The sequence below is a fragment of the Aythya marila genome (genome assembly GCF_965140915.1).
Source record: "Aythya marila genome assembly, chromosome: 1".
NCBI lineage: Eukaryota > Metazoa > Chordata > Aves > Anseriformes > Anatidae > Aythya > Aythya marila.
The window spans coordinates 108919818-108938972 of NC_139042.1; the positions used below are offsets into that span (position 1 = coordinate 108919818).

General features: G+C 35.8%; 1 protein-coding gene across 2 annotated transcripts in view; it reads left to right on the forward strand.

Annotated features, from left to right (window-relative positions):
• Positions 1–19155, forward strand: part of CADM2 (cell adhesion molecule 2) — a gene marked incomplete at its 3' end in the record, with an annotated part of 671230 nt that overhangs the window by 608893 nt on the left and 43182 nt on the right. Inside the window, exon 6 of one of the 2 annotated variants that reach the window (XM_082784893.1) lies at positions 18367–18486. The exons of the other annotated variant lie outside the window; for it this stretch is intronic. Coding sequence (XP_082641019.1) covers positions 18367–18486 — 120 coding nt within the window. The remainder of the gene's footprint in view (positions 1–18366; positions 18487–19155) is intronic. 2 annotated transcript variants of the gene reach the window in all.

Sequence of the window (19155 nt, forward strand, 5' to 3'; positions counted from 1 at the left end):
CTTTTTATAACTATGGCAAAAAATAAGTGAAACAATCTAATACAAATTATAGTCTGTAAACTGAAATGGGAAGTACATAGGCTTTATTCTGCTCAGAGTTACTTCAGGCATAACAAATATATGTTTTTTGGTGTTTGCAAGCTCTCAAAAATATTTTTCACTTAAAGGCTTAACCTGACTCTTGGTATTTGGCAGAAAACTTCTAATAAATGCTACCTTCGTCTTTCAGTGATGAGATATTTCTTAGTGCTGTTGATGTGTGATTTATCAAAAGAACCCTCTAGATTACTTTTCATTTCTCTTAAACTTCACTATTAGTTTATGTAGCAGTAGTGACACAAGTAAGAAGGAAGCCTTTGAATGTGGACCATTGAGCCTGTACTGCTGTGTGAGTATTTCTCTATTAAAGACAAACAGAAAAACTAAACTCCCTAACATCTACTTACATTTATTACTACCAAAAAATATATATATTTTACATCCAAGAAATGGTGCTGTATTGTTTGTTGGCTGCATGCACTAGGTGCACTGCCTTAGATGAAGTAATGGCTTCCTTGCTTACCAAACACTGAAATTTCTATCATTTGTGTTTTGCACCCAATTTATTTATGTGATAATTTTTGGAAACATGGCCTTTTATAATGGTAGATTTTCCATCAGTGGTGACTTTGCAGTGGACCCTTATCAAAGACTATTTCAGAATATCCTATGCGTCTTTCACGTAGTGGCATGCCCCTGTTGATCTGATTATTTTGCAACAACTTCATGGCAGTCAGTAAAGTCATTCATTATCAGGAAAGCATTCTGTTACGTGTGGCAGCACATTAGGTATGTTACCAGGTTTAGCTTGAACACTGCTGACCTTTTCTGTTATGAGTACCAGCGTTTTCCTAATTGCATTTCTGCAATTCTGGTGTTAGAACTACAGAAGATAAATGTCAGGTGCTTCCTAGATTTCTGTAACAATGAGAGTAGTGTGACAGAGTATGTGATGGTGTTTAGAGCTTAACAGCTAACTGTGTTTCAGAGTTTATAAGTTTGTTTTAAACACGGTAGAGACTGACACAATTATTTTATCAATTTAGGCAGTCTTATCCTTTCTTTTGTTCATTGGATTCCTGAATGTCCCCAGTGAAAAATAATCCTCCTAAACCAATTCATTATTATTATTCTCTTTCCCACTCTGCTAGGAAAACCACTTTTTAACACTTCCTGAGATGCATTCTTCCATTTAATAGAGGATATATTTTCTCTTTTTCTTCGTAAATATATCTGGAAGCAGCATGGTTTCCTTACCCTTTCCTCATGCCTAATGTGTTGACTTAATTTTTTGGACCTGCTCCTTTTGGTACAGCTGATGGTCAAAGCTGACTTTGGTACAGTATAAGTGAGCCTTCTCACCTTGAGTCTTTGGTTCCTAATACAAGCACATGCCAGGTTTAACATTAAGGGGTGGTACGTCTACAAAGAAATAGGAGAGGAGAGGGAAGAATCTGCATGATGAGAGAAGCTCCCTTCACAAGAGATTCTTTGAAGATGCAAGTCAGGGAAGTAAGGTCTAGGAAAAGTAACCTACCAAATCCATATGGAGTTAGTCATAAATGCCCTGAGTGATAGTAGCCATTGTGCTGAATAAGCCTCTGGAAGTCCAACTCCACAGATTTCAAAAAACAGGTGGTGGTGTTTTTTTTTTTCCAGGCAACTCCAGAGCTCAGAGAAGTTAAAGTGTAGGAGGGAAACAATGATAATCATATCCCCAGGCTTAGAGAGATACTATGGCTGATTTAGTTTTGCCAGGCTAGTTTGTTTGAGAAGGCATCAATGGAAGGTATCCTCTGCAGAGGAAATCTGTTTTACAGTTTGTTTGTTTGTTTTAAATCTCTATTTTGATTCCCTCTACATCACTTCTACAGATTTTCTGTCTTCTGTTCATTAAGGTTACAAAAGTTCTATGTGGCTTTTCCTTTATTTCTATTTTTTTACTATTCCTTTTTTTTTTTTTTTTTTCCCCATAAAATCCCCCTCTCAGTGGGACTCTATCTACTAATTCCCTCAATTCCTGAAGTTATGTTCATTACTCAGAAGAGATTTAGACAACTCTAGCATGGAGAGAAGCTTGCCTAAAAATGAAAGGTGTAGTTTATCATAATTAGAGATTAAGGGTAAGGAAACTTTATATACGTATTAATTATGCAAACCAAGAAAAGACTGTTACATGCCTTTAGCTGGATCAACCTTGACAAAATATTATACATAAAAATAATGTGTTTTTTTTTCCATGTAAACAAATATGAGGTAGTGCTGTTTAGGTGTGAGTTGATGGCAGTGGAAATAAATACTACTATAAGCAAATGAATGACAATGTCTAGCATAGTTGGCATCTGATAACATAAAAAATCTTTTTAGATATGTAGTGTAATTAAAGAAATCAGACTTCAAAGAAAGGGAATGTATTTAAATCAGATAAAAGGTATCGACCATTAAATATGCTCATGCTGCTTTGCTGAATCAATATGACTGCTACTTTCATTTTTCTTAACTTTTATTATTAATAATAAATGTCAAGAAAACACTTCATGAAGCCGGAAGGTGGGCACAAAGTCGGAGTTTATAGGCAGCAGTACAAAAGCAAGACATGTAGTTTGCTCAGACATTTGTCTCTTGCAATAACAAAGGCACAAGCTTTAATGCCCGTAGCTGTTGTCATTTCCGTATTCTAATTGGTGAGCTTAGTGCTTTAGAAGTGCACATTCTGGCTAGATATATTACATCCTTCCTTTGGTAATGTCCTGCAGGCAATTTTCAGTCTCTTTCAATTTATTAAGAATTTTTGTATACCTTTGTTCAAATACTAGTCATTAATCATCAGTAAACAGAGCTAACTCTCAAACTTGTGATGCTCAACCTAAAAGCAGGTTGTACTTGCAAAGCTTAGGTAATAACTGCGTTGATTTAGCTGGAGTTGAGAAAGGATGTGGTCCATCACAGTGAAACTGAAGGCACAGCTACTATGTATGTAACTGTAGTTAATGATCTCTGGAGGTCACCGCTGAAGACATAGTTCAATTATCATATTGAGTAGGTAACAGAAGTCCATGGCATTAGGAGAACTTCCTACTGGAAGGAGCAGCATTTGATAGTTTTAGAGACCTACTTGAAATGAAGTAATTGGGTGAAATATCCTGATTTGCTAATTTTAAGCCATGTATTCAATTAATAGAAATACTCTAAGCTATAATACATCATGTATCAATTATCCATCCAAGAAATATTGTAATTGACATGAATAGGCTTCTGTGGATGTTCATAGGCAGTCCTTACTTGCAAATTATACATAAAGAGATTGAGCCAAAACTCGATATGTCTGGAGAATAGAAAGTGGCATAACATATTCCCTTGACTTCATCCTCTCAAATATTTTTTTCTTAGACAAGATATTTCTTTGCAAATAAAGGCAAGTGAATTACTGAATTATATCCTCATTAGTATTTTGAAATGTAATTTCAAACAAGATCTTCTACAATGTGTGGGACCAAAGGTCCCACTGCACCTTTCCTTTGGACTCTGATATATTTATCTTCCATGAATACCCAGTCCTATTTCAAAACATTTATCATCTTGGCTTTCACAATAACCTGTGGCAACAAGTTTTGAATTGAATTATGTGCTTTGAGGGAAAAGTGTTTACTTTTGTTTGTTTAAACCCTTCTGGTTGAGTTCTTCATTTCTTAGCTTTCCAATCTACTTGGCCTCTTTTGCTGTTGGTGCTGTAAAGTATTGAAGTATTGAAAATCTCGCTGGGATGGCTGTTCATGTTTGCATTGATGGCATTCCTTCATTCTTCTTACCATCACCTCCATATTTTCTTTCAGTTCCCAGTATGTCTCCTATTGTTTCCCATCTAGACCAGTGGCTTAGATCTTTTTCTAAGTCCCACAGCCATTCTTATCACTGTAATGCTCTCATTTCCACTTTTATTTTGCCATTTCCAGTTGGATCACTGTCTTGCGGTTAAAATCACTTTCATTTTCATGTGGCTTCCCTTCTCTAGTTTCTCAAGAATTTTCACCTTGCTGTCAGTGTCTCACTAATTATGATCTTAGCCTCTTTGCGTTTCTTGGATTCCTGTCCTTTATATCCAGACTCTCCCTTCACAGTCTCTTTCTTATTGTTTTCTTCATTTTCTTTCTGGTAGTAAATCTGTTTGATCTTTCCACGTCTAGAACAAGTCTATGCCAAATTTACACCAGACATCTAAGTTTTTTACCTCCACTTCCATATATATACCAATTCCTACCTCCACATACATTTATTACAAAAATTCACCTTCTGAGGCCACCTGTAATTCCAGTACCATGCACTTTTTCTTTTACACAAGTTTATTTTTAAATTAGTAGAAACTCTGTGGAATCCAAAACACATCTGAAATCGAAAAACTCCATTACCTCTATCTGCTCTAAGCTATCCCTGTCTGTTCATTTGTCTACTATAAAATTTTTACTACATTTAATTTCTGCCTTGAAGTTCTCATAGGAGCCCCTCACCTTCCTTTATTTCTGTAACTCACTTGTGCACATCTCTCACTCTATGAAAGTAAACACCGAGTCAAACAGTAATTTGAAGAAAGTGGAAATGGAGGTTATGAATGAAAATGGAGGTTATCAGATGGGCAATAGAGCTCCTGGCTTGCAAAAAAATTTCAGTGAAGACCTTTGATAAAACTTGTAGACTGTTTTTGGACACCTTTTCCTAACATCCCTCCAAAAACAGAAAAATTATTCACTGCAAGGCAGGGAGAAGCGGCAAGGAAAGAAAGGAATGAGAGACCTTATATGGAGGTCTTGTATAGAGCAGCAGACTCGGCAGTAATCTAGTTGCCCTCCATTTTGGTGTTAAGATCCCAGATATTGGTAGATGATAGCCCAGGTAACTGGACAGTTTCTGAAGTTGCCTCCTTTATAGTTCCTGAGATGAAACATCTCACTCACATATGTGTCTCAGAGAAGAGAATTTCCTTGACTGTGGGAAAATCCTACCCTTTGACCGAACAAAGCTTCTGAAAAGAGAATTGAGCAGACCTGTGATGTAATGGAACAATAAAGCAATAATAGAGGGTGTTTTTACAAGAGAAAAAAAAAAAAAAAAAAAAAAAAAAAACTTTGCTTCCACAGCAATCGAGGCTTATCAAGAATATGAGGCTCAGAAGACCACTCAGAACTTAATTTGAAATTCTGTGCATGTGATTATCTATACTGCTTGGTTTTGAGATTTTTTTTTTCTGTGTTTGAATTAAAAGAAAGAGGGTCCCTCAGTTCTGAGTCATTAAAACAGAGGTGAAAATAACAGTCTCTCCTACTTTCATCTTTTAAAAAATAAAGTATAAAAATGTAAAGGAAACGACTCATTGACAGAGGAATCTGAGCTTTCAGCTGAAAAATAAATAAAAAAAATGCTCTTGAAGACTTGTCATCATAACCCCAAACTGAGTCTCCTTTACCCCAAAGTTTTTTGTTTGTTTGTTTTAGTTTTTATTTTACTTTTCCATGTTTTTTTGTGTAGAAGCCGAGGTATGTAGGAGTTAGGTTGCACAGTCCTGAGAAAGTAGCTCAATAAACCCTTTATTAAAGGTTTAAACACAGTAAATGGTATTCACATGATATTCTGCAAGGTATAGCCCTTCAAATTGTGTTTAATTATTTTGATTTTGTATACACATCAACTTTGTGTAGTGACATCAAGGTATTAAGTCACTTTCATAGTGTTAAAGTTAACTTCTTCTGAAGACTTTTAGCTGCACTAAAACAGGTGGCCCAAACCTAAAAGAACAGTTTTGTTGGAATCCTGCATAATCAGATGAATTAAGAAAACATTGTGTAATATAGGTTTTATTATTGGACTAAAGAAATATAATGCTTATTTATGTTTCCAGGTATGAGAATTCTGTCAAGAAACTTACGGTGGAATTGTTGGCTTAATTTTATGGATGAATTGGCCAGCTATTATCCCTGAACACTTGCAAGGCAGCTACTTTGAAATTGCTTTTTGTTGATAAATACTTGCACAGTAGGGTCTATAGTTGAGCTGTATGAACTGATATTTCTTCATTTATGGTGACTTTAGAAAAGTAAGATGCTTTCTTTTATTTCTTTCAGATAAGCTCAAAATTATTTTGTAAAGGTCAAGAAAATAACATTCTAAACCACAGAAATGCTTTAGCAGAATGTTTTACATTTAAGTACTGTTTTGGATGAAAGAAAGGTTTAAAATAAAGTGATTTTTTTTTTTTTTTAGATAACATTATTATTATTATTTTTTTTTTTTAATGGAGTACTTGCTGGAATTACTGAATCCAGGGTCTTTCAGTTGACTTAAATTTGAATTTGTCCTGCTTTTACTTCCCTCTCCCCCCCAGTCCCCAGCAGCAGATGCTGTCTTGAGTGCCAATTTTTAACTACCTATTCCAACACATCTAGCACATATAGCTCATTCCTATTTAAATATGTTAGAAATGTACTTATTCTAAAAACCTGTAGCTTTGGATCATGTCACACAATAAGTGAAGAAATTCAATTTTCTATGTTCATGTGTAATTGGCTAATGAGATAGTTCTTGATTTGGGCTCCCTATGTGATTTCTGAAAAGGAAAAGATTGCATACTAGGTTTGATTTATAATGAGGTTTTCTGTCCATACACAGTAATTGCATAAAATTAATATTTTGGATGCTTGTATACAGGTAGATCACCTACAGTAAAGTACTTTTTGAGTAACTTATACTAGATATAGTGTTGTTGCTCTTTGGAACATAACTCTTAAATGATCTTCAGTGAGCTGTACTTCTCAAATAATACTGTTGAGTTTAGTATCGCTCTGATTTGCTTTAGTAGCACAGCTTGCTCTCTAATTTTTCTGGATTTCAAGCTTTGCTATTGCTTACCTCTTACATTCTTGAACTTTATTTCAATCATGCCTTTTTGGGTGAGGGGTCAGAGTGCAAAATTACCTTGTCTATGAATATCACATGCAGTCTTCATGAAGAAAATAAGGCTGTTAACACAATGATTTCACTAGTGACTGATGACAAAGTTAGTCAAACAGTTGTTAATGATTTTCTGTTTCCATGAAGACCATTTATTATTCAAACACACACACACAAAACCATAATGAAATTATTAAAGTAACTTAGTAATTTTTCTAAATTGCAATCTTTCCAGCACCATTAGGAGCTACTTTGAATGCAAGTGAGGGTCTCCTGTCTCTGTCATTCTGATATGGTGCTTCTATAATTTACCTTTCTTTTGAGAATAGGTTGCTCATCTTTTCACTCAATTCAGGAAAGGAAAATGATATGCTGTGCAGTGATTATACTTAGAATGTCAATTGGTGATGGTCGTCTGGTGATACATTAGTACCATGTGTTGCTCCAACTGAGATTACGAAGTTTGGGAAAGTAGCACAAGTCATTGGTTCTGAGCAAATAGAGATAGTTTGGAGACAGATATAATTGCTTTAGGGAGATTGCACACAGCATCCTGAGTCTTTAGCTTACCCCTGAGTGTGGGGAAGCCTCTGTAAAAATGTTGCATCTTTGTTAGAGATCTATGAGAAGTTTGGTATCTAAGGTCTTTGATCAAGGATAGAGTGTCAGAGAGAATTAAATACTTTTGAATATGCTTATCTCTAACCATCTCTAATATCCTTAATTTGGCATTAGTAATTATTTGTTCTGATTATTCTATTTTTGCTATTTGTAATAGAAAAAAATATTGCTTGCAAGTATGAATGTAAATCTATCAAAGTTGATGAAGTTGGTTGGAATACCTGGCGCTGTCTGAGTATCTCCCACTATATCCTGATTTCCTGCAGAAGGCTGTGGTTACCTCACAAGAATAAAGTTTTAATCCCTTTTGAAGAAACTTACCTAGCAAGTGCCTGTGGACAGGTCTCCAAATACCTGATGTCACTGATGGAAATGATGTAAGATGATCTGTTATTTGTGAGAAAAACAGTCCGAACAACTTTCAGTGAAGGTTACTTTTCTTTTGTTAGAAGGACTTGAGATTGAAGTATGAAAGATTTTATTTATTTTTTTTCTGTATCTTTTTTATACTCTAGTCTGCATTTCCTTTACTTTTTCTTCACCTGTATCCATACAACTCATTTAGTCCCCAAATACACCTTTGTTTTTGCTTGGTAACTTCATGCCTGGAGAGGGTATATCTTTCAGTTGAAACTTCTTATTTCTCCTGGCAAGTGAAGAAGAAACCAAACCAAATGAGAGGAGGAGGGATATGAAATCTCCTTCATATCCCTCCACAGGGTAAACTCTTTTTTCCTTTAGGTATTGCTGTGGGTCATCGCAGTAGTAGATTGTTTTCGCCCTCTGTGATTTTTTATTTTTATTTTTTAGTATATATTTTCTACAGGTTCTCAAGTCCTTGATTGGTAGGAAGCAGTTGACAAGGTTGATACATGATGATAGTATTCATTTGCTGCTTGATTGAAGAGAGCTCTGGAAGGCTTTCATCATTCACAAGCAGAAACTGAAATCTCTTTGCAATGATTTGTAAATCTGTTTGTTTGAGATAAATTAGCAGATCTGATCAGGCTTCTTTTATAACAAATATTTTGGCATTCTATTGGAATGGTCCTTGTCCTATATGATGGCTTAGAGAGAAAGCTACCAAATATCTGTCTGCATGAACAAAAGATGGGTAATTGTAATAAAATCGAGTCTTGACTTTATTGCATATGTTCCAGCATTCATAGTAGCATGTTATACAAAGCCATTGTATAACATTGTATATAGACATATATACATATAGACATTGTATATTCCTCAAAGTCATTGAGGAATTCAGCTAGATGAATAGTACTCTTTGGAACAAAAAAATACAGAGCATAAAGATTGACAATTAAAATGATAGGAGTTTGTTCTCTCAGGTAATGCACTATGGTAAAAAGAATGTCAGTATTAAGTTTATTAATCAAAGACGGTGCAAAGAAGTGCAATAAACTGTATTTTTCTTGCAAAGATCCCATTAACTTGTCCAAGCTAATTTTCAATGGGATACAGCTATCCCACTGTGACAAAGCATTTCAGATTAGTGTTAGACCCCTCTGATTTTATTTTGAAATAAAGTCATTCAAATAATGTTCTCTGTTATGCCTTTATTGTAACCTTAAAATTATTGGAGTGAATTTTGAGTTGTTTAAGAAATTTCATTGTTTTGTCCTGTATTCTGTATTTCTCAGAGAAGTTAAAGCAGCAACCATAGTGAAATAGAGATCAGCCTTCTGTTTACCTCCGTTTAGTTTAAGCTCTTTTCTCCCTACTAGGAAAATTTTAGAGAATTCTCCTTGACCTCTTTCTTTTTCCAACTGTAGTTCTGGCTGAACTTTTTGATTTTTTTATTTTTTTTATTATTTATTTTTTTTTCACGGAAAGAGTCAAGTGTCATTCTGAGAAAACTGTCATCTTTGTTCAAGGCTGCTAGTATCTGAATTTGTATTGTACATTAGCTTTTCTGTATAGGTTTTCAAGGGCCAAATGCTGGTATTTTATTTCATTTAATTTTGAATACTTCTATTTTTATGGCTTGAAGAAACAAGGAAATATGGCTTGTCTGTTTACTTAAAAAATAAAAATAAAAAATGAACATCACAGCTTTAATGTGATCTTTAAGCAGTGGTGATGGGCCTAAAATACCATATTAATAATGATAGAATACAGTGCTTCTGTGACAAGTCATGCTGGCTTTGTTCTTGTAAGATGGTGGCTTTTGTGGTAACAGTTTGTCTTGAATGCAGTAAAATTGGCACTGCAGGCATAAGGACAATTGCTTTTAAAATACAATTTTAAGAGTTTTTTTTTCTTTGATTTTTTTTTTTCCCCCCATAGAGTATTAAAGTGGGACTCAGGAGATTCATTCTGAACTCCCCTATCATGATCAGAGGTCTGTAAAATATAAGACGTTCCATTTAATACTTCTGTGTTCATTTTCCCAGCAGTGAAATGGAACTGATGCTACCTCCTTTTCACTTATATTTTGTCTCTACTGTCTAAGTAATGATCTTACAGAGGCAGAGATCCATTTTGCATATATGTTCCAGAGTGCATATATGTTTCTTAATCAAGAGTGGTAAAAAAATCAGGACATGTATAGATGCCTTTTTTACAAGTAAAGCTGCTTCATTTGAGGCTGCATTCTCAAACAGTGTTTTAAAACACTTTTTATTAGAACATTAAATCACAAAATTCTTCTTCTTAGCCTTCTCCTTGCTCTGCAAATTTTACGTAAGATCTTTCAGGCAAGTTGCATAAGCTTCACTGATGTGCTCAGTGCAGTATTCGTAACTGCTTCAAATAAAAAGGTGTACAAGATAGAATGGTTACATTCAACAAAATAAAAGGTTTTTATTAATATTACCACCATAAAATGTGAAAGATTTTTTCTTAACTACTGGAAAAATGTAAGGTATCTTTGGGAATGCTTAGGTCTTGCACAGTATATATTTGGAGTAGTCTAAAGTATTGTATTCATATGACTCCAAAATATTGAAGATTAATTTTTCTGTGGAATACCTATCTTGATTTTTCCTTGGAGGTACATTTATGCTAATAATATTATTAAAGTAAAACTTAGAGCACTTGAAAACAAATTCTTTAGTACTAAAGAGTTTGTCCACTTGAGAATTTATATTGTTGTGTTAAGATAATCTTCAATATCTACTCATCAGAATAAATTGTTAACTTGTCAGATTTATCCTTTTATGTTCTCTGTATATCACCTGGTTTTAGCACAAGTAGAAATTAAGAAATACTACATTACAACCTATTCATTTTCTTCAATACAGTAGTTGTAATTCCTATAATCTGCACCACCCAAACTGCGATGTATTGCGTAGGTATATTGTGAGATATTACATTATGCCACCTTTTATTCTTCTGCTTCACAAAGAGCAAAAATGGTGAGCTTTTCAGATGACTAGAATGGTGATAAGCAATGAGTGGACAATGAAATGAGAGTGTTCCAGCATCATAGGACTTCCTTTGCAAATTTCTTTGTTTCAAGGGAGCAGCAGCTGGACAGCTTTTGCTGATCACAAATTCAGTGTAGTGGTGTGGAGATCAAGATGATCCCTGAAGTAAGCACTCAGGGCTTCCAAGGTCAAACTCTTCATTTTAAAAGTTATCAGTCACTAGCACAACACTTAAATATTCACATTAGATGCTTTCCTGTGAAATACTTGATTCAATGGTCCTATGGTCCCTATGTGCATCTCCACCTACTGTGAGTGCTATGAACTGCTTTGTTCTCCAGGTAAGAAAGCCATATTTGTGGTAACATTTGTGCTATGTGGAAAGGTCATGCTTTGCTAGCCAGATACTGCTGAAAAGTGGTTTTTTTTTTTTGGGGGGGTGTTTACTGTAGCTCTCTGAATTTTACTGAGCATTTGTGAGCACTACAAAAAGCATAGAGCCAGCAAATCCCAAATGCTGTTCTGTGTGGTGGAAGAGGTTGAAGAGGAACCGTGGGGGCTGCCCCACTCAGCAAGCTCTGCTCCTCAGAGTCCCTGTGGAAAGTGGTAGAGGTGGTTTTTAAGTATTCCAGTGAAAAGGGTGAGGCCACTTCCTTCCCATGCTTTCTTGTCATGTGTGCAAGAGTCACAGCTTCTTGTTTTCTGGCAGCTCCTACACCTGCCTGTGCCTGATCCAGCTTTACTGGTGGAATATCAGAATTTTCCACACCCTTGCAAGTCTTGCTGTTGCTGTAGCACTCAAAGTGAATGAGATACTCAGTAGAGGAATTGTTTAAGACAATTAAGGACAATTAACTTTTTTTTTTTTTTTCTTCATAACTCAATGTCAACCTCCTACTGCACTTTGTTTACTCTTATTCATCATACTTTTAATTTTGTCATAACCTCTTCTGGTCAGAGCATGTGTCTGAAAATATGCCTTGATATGATATCAGGTCCTCACTTTAAAGGACACACCTCTAAGTAGTTTGGGCGATACCATGCTGCCAACACTGAGTATAAATACTGATGTGTGTTTGGTTCTTTGCAGTTATATTCTTACCTTTCTAAGGATAGAATTTGGACCAGAGATGTGCAAATACTGATATTTTTGCTTGACTCTCTGAAAGCAGAAGAAGGAGGCATTGTCTTTTTTGTAACACTTTGCCCTCCTTTGTTTGCTGCTGAAACCTCTTACTTTCAAAATAGAAAACAAAACAAATACAACAAACAAAAAACTATCAAAGTTTCTATAACAAGTGAGAGAACTCCCAATGACATCAAAACCCTGTTATCTCTTAAGACTTCTTTTTTTTTTTTCCTCTGTCCTGACTGTGCAGCCAAACTGTGTTAAATAAAATCTTAACAAGTTCCCACAGCTTCCAACATCTGATGTCACCTACAGACCCATGAAACATCTCAGAATTATGATACTCTGTGAATTTATTTTCTATTCTTCCTAAGTTGCTTAAAATTTTAGCCCAGTTGTATATCTTGCATTATGAACTCATCCACCAGGAGTCTCTAATTGTTTTAACTAAGGATCTAGATCTACCTGAGGCTTTTATTAAAAGGTTTTGGATTTTTTTTAATGACATCTGATTTGCTAGCAAAAATGTCAAGCACATAATTGCCATTTCAGAGTTTCATAAATCTGAATCAATTAGTAAAGAGAACCCCTTGACCTCATGTCCATGAGGCTTCATGATCATACAGTCTAAGTGCTAAGGAGCTATTGGCACATGATATTCAAGCTGAATGATCCCTTTGTTCAATTCTGTTTTCTGGGAGCAACGTTAAATGCATCTCCCTTTGAATTTAAAACCTTTCTAAATTATTTAGTACTACATACCACAGACTCTGATTAAATTTTGCACAGAGTAGTGAGATTGTTTCCCAGGTAGGTCATCACTCAGTTCAGTTTACTACTCAGAATTTCTTTCGTTCTCAGTCAAAACATAGCAAGGGCCATCCATCATTATCAGTTTGTCCTTTAATTTTTCTGTCAGCCTTTGTCAAGCTTGAAACAAAGCCTTTACATTTTTATCAACTACAGCCAGTGTTGTCTGAATTGTGCTCAGTCATTTCAGAATATTAGTTGTGTTTTCACCAAACAAGTCAAATATTTTCAATAGGTCAGATCTATCTTTCACCTAAGCCTGTTAAACCAAACAGAACCATTTCTCATTTCTTTGGAAATGAAGAGTAAAAATGCTTAGGGCCAAATCTGCAGTGAGAGTAAATTGTCCAGTCTCCCTACACTTAAATGGATGAATGTCGTCTGCCACAATAAGAAGAATGCAGCATCAGTTCAAGAAAGAAGGAGAGGAAAGCACAAAATTATGGTCGGGCAGTGCTTGCCAGTGTTTTTCAGCTGATCTTGCACAACGCTATTCTGCTACTTGTAAACAGACTAGATATGTGCCTGTTCTAAAGAGCAGCCTCCCAAAAGAGCCAAGCACTACATGCTCCTCTTTTTAGCATCCACAATCAGCCATCAGCTAACCTGCTGTCTGCCTTCACCTTGCCACTGCTAGTGCAGTTTAAAGGCATGCTAACATGCAATAGTGGCCCTTGAAGCATGCAGGTAAAACCTTCCCCGTACTTCTCTATGCATCCACTGTACTGTGACACTACTTCAGATCTTAAAAGAGAGAGTCCTCCTAGTATTTGCAGCTCTTCTGAAACCCTGCTTGTGCTGCTAGACAGAGGTTAGAAGCCTCTCTCTTTCACTGAAAATCTAGATCAGGTCTTATATATAACCTTAGGGAAATTCGTGTAAAGGAGTTTTGACTAAAGTCAGTAAGTCCTCTCTATGTGACATCTAACCCGTTTTCAATTTCCAGAAGCTATTATGGCAACAATCAGTTCTTGGTGAATCACTTGTATTTCAGAGGTAGTAAAGTGATGAAATGAATACCAGGTTAAGCATGTTACTGATTTTTTGGCTAAATATCTTCCACCAGAAGTTCATTTCAGTAGTGAGACTTGAAACCTAACAGTGACAATTATTACTTGACTTCTAGATCTCTAAGTATGGCTTTTCTATGTTTGGTTCCACATCTGCAAAATATGGCTATTTTCTGCTTCACAGGAGGCTAAGGGTTAATACTTTAGTATTATGGAAACAGTGATCAGGTGTATTAATTTAGGTATGACTACCTGAATTAAAAAGTTCTACTTTGCATGGTCTCTTGATCATAATTACCATCAGTAATTAGGGGTGTGGGAGTCATAAACAAAAATTTGGTTTTGGCTGAACGTTTTGTACAACCAGATTCAGAAACTGCAAGGCCAGAAAATAGAATGAAGTATCTCTGCAACATGCATTTATTATGCAGAAACCTGCCAGTCCGCACTATTAAGGTACTTCTTTGCAGAGGGCTCAAGAGGTCAAATCTGTATAACATCTTTGATAACGTTTCTCTCAAAAACTGTTAAAGAGGAAGCTGTGATTAACATGTCTGCCTCGCTAGTAGCCTGATAGGTGTACCCCAAAGTGAAAGCAGTGACAGAAAATCCTACAGAACTAGCAACAGTCAAATTATAATTCCCTCTTCTGGCATGTAAATGAAACAGCATACCCTCTTTAGAATACTGGATGAGATTAATGTGCCTTAAACAGAAGAAGCCTGTGCAGTTGAGTATCAATCAGTTTATATTTGCAATGTGTCTGATTTTGCGAGCTACCAACCCCACTCACCTCCTACATGTCCAATAAATGAGGATAGAATGAGGGGCACTGCATTCTTTATTTTGAAGTCCATGATTTGCATTCTGTCATTAAAAAAAAAAAAAAAATTATCAAGACTGGTAGGGTTTTTGCAAGAACCCGTAGATCTTCCTAGAAGAAATGAGGAGCCTTTCTGTCAGGGAAACTCAGTAGGACTGGTGGGCCCAAATATTCAAGTCTTTTGAATGTGGGACTTTGAGTACATTTCAGACTGCTAATCTATATCTAGACTTGGGCTGCCAAAATAGGTTTTAAGGATGAAATATGGTCCAGGAGTTCCAAAACCTGTTGCCTGTAGAGTGGTGTCCTGGTTTCAGTTAGAACAGAATTAATTTTCTTCCTAGTAGCTGGTGGAATGCTGTGTTTTGGCTTAGGATGAGAAGAGTGCTGATAACACCCCGATGTTTTAATTGTTGCAGAGCAGTGCTTATACCAAGCCAAGGACATCTCAGCCTTTTGCTCTGTCCTGCCAACAGGCAGGCTGGGGGTGCAGTAAGAGCTGGGAGGGGACAGACCCAGGACAGGTGACCCAAACTAGCCAAAGGGGTATTCCATACCATCTGACGTCATGCTAAACAATATATAGGGGTGGCTAGCCGGGGGGAGGGGGCCGGACTGCTCGGTTAGGCTGGGCATCGGTCAGCGGGTGGTGAGCAATTGCATTGTGCATCACTTGTTTGTACATATTATTATTATTTTCCTATTATCACCATTGTATTATTATTATTATTATTGTTATTATTACTTTTGTTATTATTATTTTCCTGTCTTATTAAACTGTCTTTATCTCAACTCACGGGCTTCACTTTCCGTTTCTCTCCCCCGTCCCAGAGAGGGAGGGGGAGGGTGAGCGAACGGCTGCGTGGTGTTTAGCTGCCGGCCAGGTTAAACCACGACAAGTGGTTAGCTGTTTTGTCACTTCACACATACCTTCCCATAACACACAAACATAGTCAAAGAAGAGATTCTATTATGTAGAGCCAAGGCATCCCCAGAATGCAGAGTAAACTTAGATTTCATTGGCCAATGAAAGGCTCATCAGGATGATTCCTGGTTCTTATCTTGTACTTCAGTTATTGAGAGCAAGTAATGGTAATGCTATGAGCAAAGCAGACCAACTACAGTCATTTGCATGGTGAATTTCTCCTTACTCTAGTAAGAAAGAAACAAAGCCAGTCCTAGTCCTCGCATTTATGTTTCCTTTGAGAACGTGTTTGTCTCTGAGGCTTCTGAAAAGTTGCTGCACTGATGTTTGGCATTACAGTTAGTGACTCTGATAAGGAAACTAATTTCTGCATAAGTTTTCATTGTTCTTGATGTGATCAGAAAAGATGAACCTACGTATCTGTATTAAAACACTTATCTCCTAGTCCTTGTTAATCAGTCTCAGTTTCCTATGTGGGCTTTCTTTTAATATAAGAATTCTTGCTGGAAATACTTCAGTCAGAAGAGAAACCAGAAAACAATGAGCTTCTAAATTCACCAGTGATTCGTTTATGACAGTGTTTTGCACACGGAGTAGACAACGTGCTCTTAGAACAAAAAACACTGTCGTAAAACCATAGCTGTCTTTTCCAGTTGCAGCTGAATTGCCTTTGCATAGTCTTAAGTAAATGACATATTTAAGAAAGGTAACCAAGAGAACCATAAGTCATGTTAATTATTTTTTTATTTACAAGACTTATTTATAAAGCTTTTCTAATAAACAAGGCTTTGCTTTCCTTATGAAGGAGGTAGGGATTTTTTTTTTTTTTCCTGTTAGATTTCATTTTTACCAGATACTTATCTAAAAAGGAGTTTCCCATTATGAGAAATAATTGCATAGATCAGTACATATGGCACGTATCTTTTTAACATTAATGTAATTCTAATGCTTGTTAAACTCAGTGGTGTTAAATTATTGTGGTACTTGCATCCAGATAATGTTTCAGGTTTTTTCCTGATGATTAATGTAGTTATGCTGGCTTTTTTGAAAAGCCTGGTTTAATTTTTCTGGTTTGGGAATATTTTATATTGTAAAACAGATGTAAATGTCAGTGTACAGCAGATGAAAGAGAGATCTCATGCAGATCATGATCTGATGGTTTCCAAAGTGGGAAAACCCACAGGTATAGGTTCTGGAGAGAATAGTGCTGGTGTTCATCAACACCAAAGGAGTACAGGACACAGTAGGTGACTCATAGGTATTTACAGACAAAGAGACTTTTTAAGTGTCAAAGCAATCTGTCATCCATCATGAAAATAAGGCAAACATTTTAATTTGAAGTCTTAAGAGTATAATTATACCATGCTGAACTCAAGGGCCCTGTCTCTAAAATGTCTTCTGTTGAGCCCAATATTGTAAAGAGCTGAGCTGCTTTAGCTTCCATTGATTTTAGTCAGAATTGATGGTACTCAGAGACCAATTGAATTTCCTTCCACAGCAAGAGAAGATAGATCATGGGTCAGATTTTTGCTCCTTTATTGCATTGAATAGCACCCTTCAGAAATGTTTTTACTGAAATCAGTGTGGAATGGCTTACTCATGAACAACTGATGAGAAACTAGTCCTTTCCTTCTAAAGCTGTGGTATAAATAATCTGAAAAACGTCAGATGCTTTTTACTTCCTCACAGAAGTGCTTTTCTGTAGTTCTCTTCAGGGCTTTTGTTTGTTTGTTCTTTAAAACCTGCAATCACCTTATAAGCAAAGTGATACTGGTCTTTATTGCTTCTGGCAGTGTAATCAAAGTATTTTCAATCTGTATATCTGGTTATGTTCTGCTCTGTACTGGAATGTTTTGCAACAGAGATTGTTGGTTCCTCTGCAAGGAAGTGGCAGCTGTAAGCTTGGCATACCTGCACTTGATAAGAAGCTGAAGGGTTTTGTAGCATACTCTTCATCAGGGCTTTGCATCTTTTCTGATTTGTACATTTACTAACAACAATATTATTGGCCTTTCTGATTTTTCAGTTCTAAGGCATATATTAATGATAACCTGTAAGTATTAAGGATGATTGCAAGATGACTTTGCTTGATAATTAGGGTAAAGATTTTGAAATATACTCTGCTCTGGATCTTAGCAGACAACTGTGTCTTAAACGAATGTGTGGGAAGAAGAAAAGCAATCCGGAAAAAGCAGCTCTTATAGTTAGTAGCATTTTCTCCCCTTTTTCCTTCCATTGAGTCTGTCTGAAAGTGGGTGTTTTTAACATACAGCCATTTCTCGTTAACATGTGTGTGTTTATTTTAGCATGATGGTGTTGTTTTTTCATCTCCCACTCTGACACAGCATGTTTCATCTGTATATGGTTTCTACTATATGAGACATTTAAAATGGCTCAGTGAAGAAATGGATTCTTGTCACTTAAACATTCACTCTCCAGATCTGTGGAAACTCAGTCATTTTAACAGTGTTTTAAATTCTGTATGCTAGCAGATTGACTATAAAAATTGAGAGTGATATAATGTCAAGAATTTAAAGGTACGCTGTTGTACCGGTAATAATTTATGTTAATCATGTTTTAATTTAGTCATTTTCGACATACTTGTATTTACAAATTAAACCGCTATTATGGTTCTCCTTTGTTTGCATGATATGATTTTATTTTATATTTTTTTTTCCACTCACCAGATGTTTTCAACACTTTGCTTCCCACTACTGTCATCCCCTCCCTTACCACTGCAACAGTCACAACCACTGTAGCCTTAACAACCAGCACAACCACATCGGCAACAGCCAACAGCACCAGAGGTACAGTATGCTTCTTTGTTATGGCCTGAAAAACACGTTATAAATAGGAAATTATAGGCTTGATTTTCTTTTTTTTTTTAAAAAAAAAAAAAAAGAAATTGACATTTGAGTTCAATATACATTTAACAGAATAATCCACATGATGGTACATGGTTAAGAAAGATTTCATATGACCTTGAATATTTTCATAGCTCTAGCGGTATGTATGTGAACTTTGACAGGATGCTTAAATTATTTGTATACATTTGCATTTAATTTTTTTAAGGTTAGTAAATTAACTTTAATGTAAAATGCAAGCAAGCTATTTTTAAATAAACATGACCTTTTAAGACTGGTTATTTTGGGTGCTAATGTTTAAAACAAGATAAGTGTCTTGGCATTGGAATTACTGTTGATGAAATCCTGCCTGGTAACAAAGAGACATCACATCTTAGTCTTGTTAGTTTTTTATAATTTAAGGTATTCCTAACTTAGGGGTGTCTTTTTCTTACTGTAACTACAGTAAATGAGCTGAAATTTCTCTATACTGATTTGCTAGAATTGTTGTTGGTGGTTTTTTTGTTTGTTGTTGTTTTTGTGTGTGTGTGTGTTTCTAGTATTGCTTTTCTTTGTTATGAGCAAAATATAAAGCTTAATTTTACTGTCATATTTAATGACTAATAAATAGTG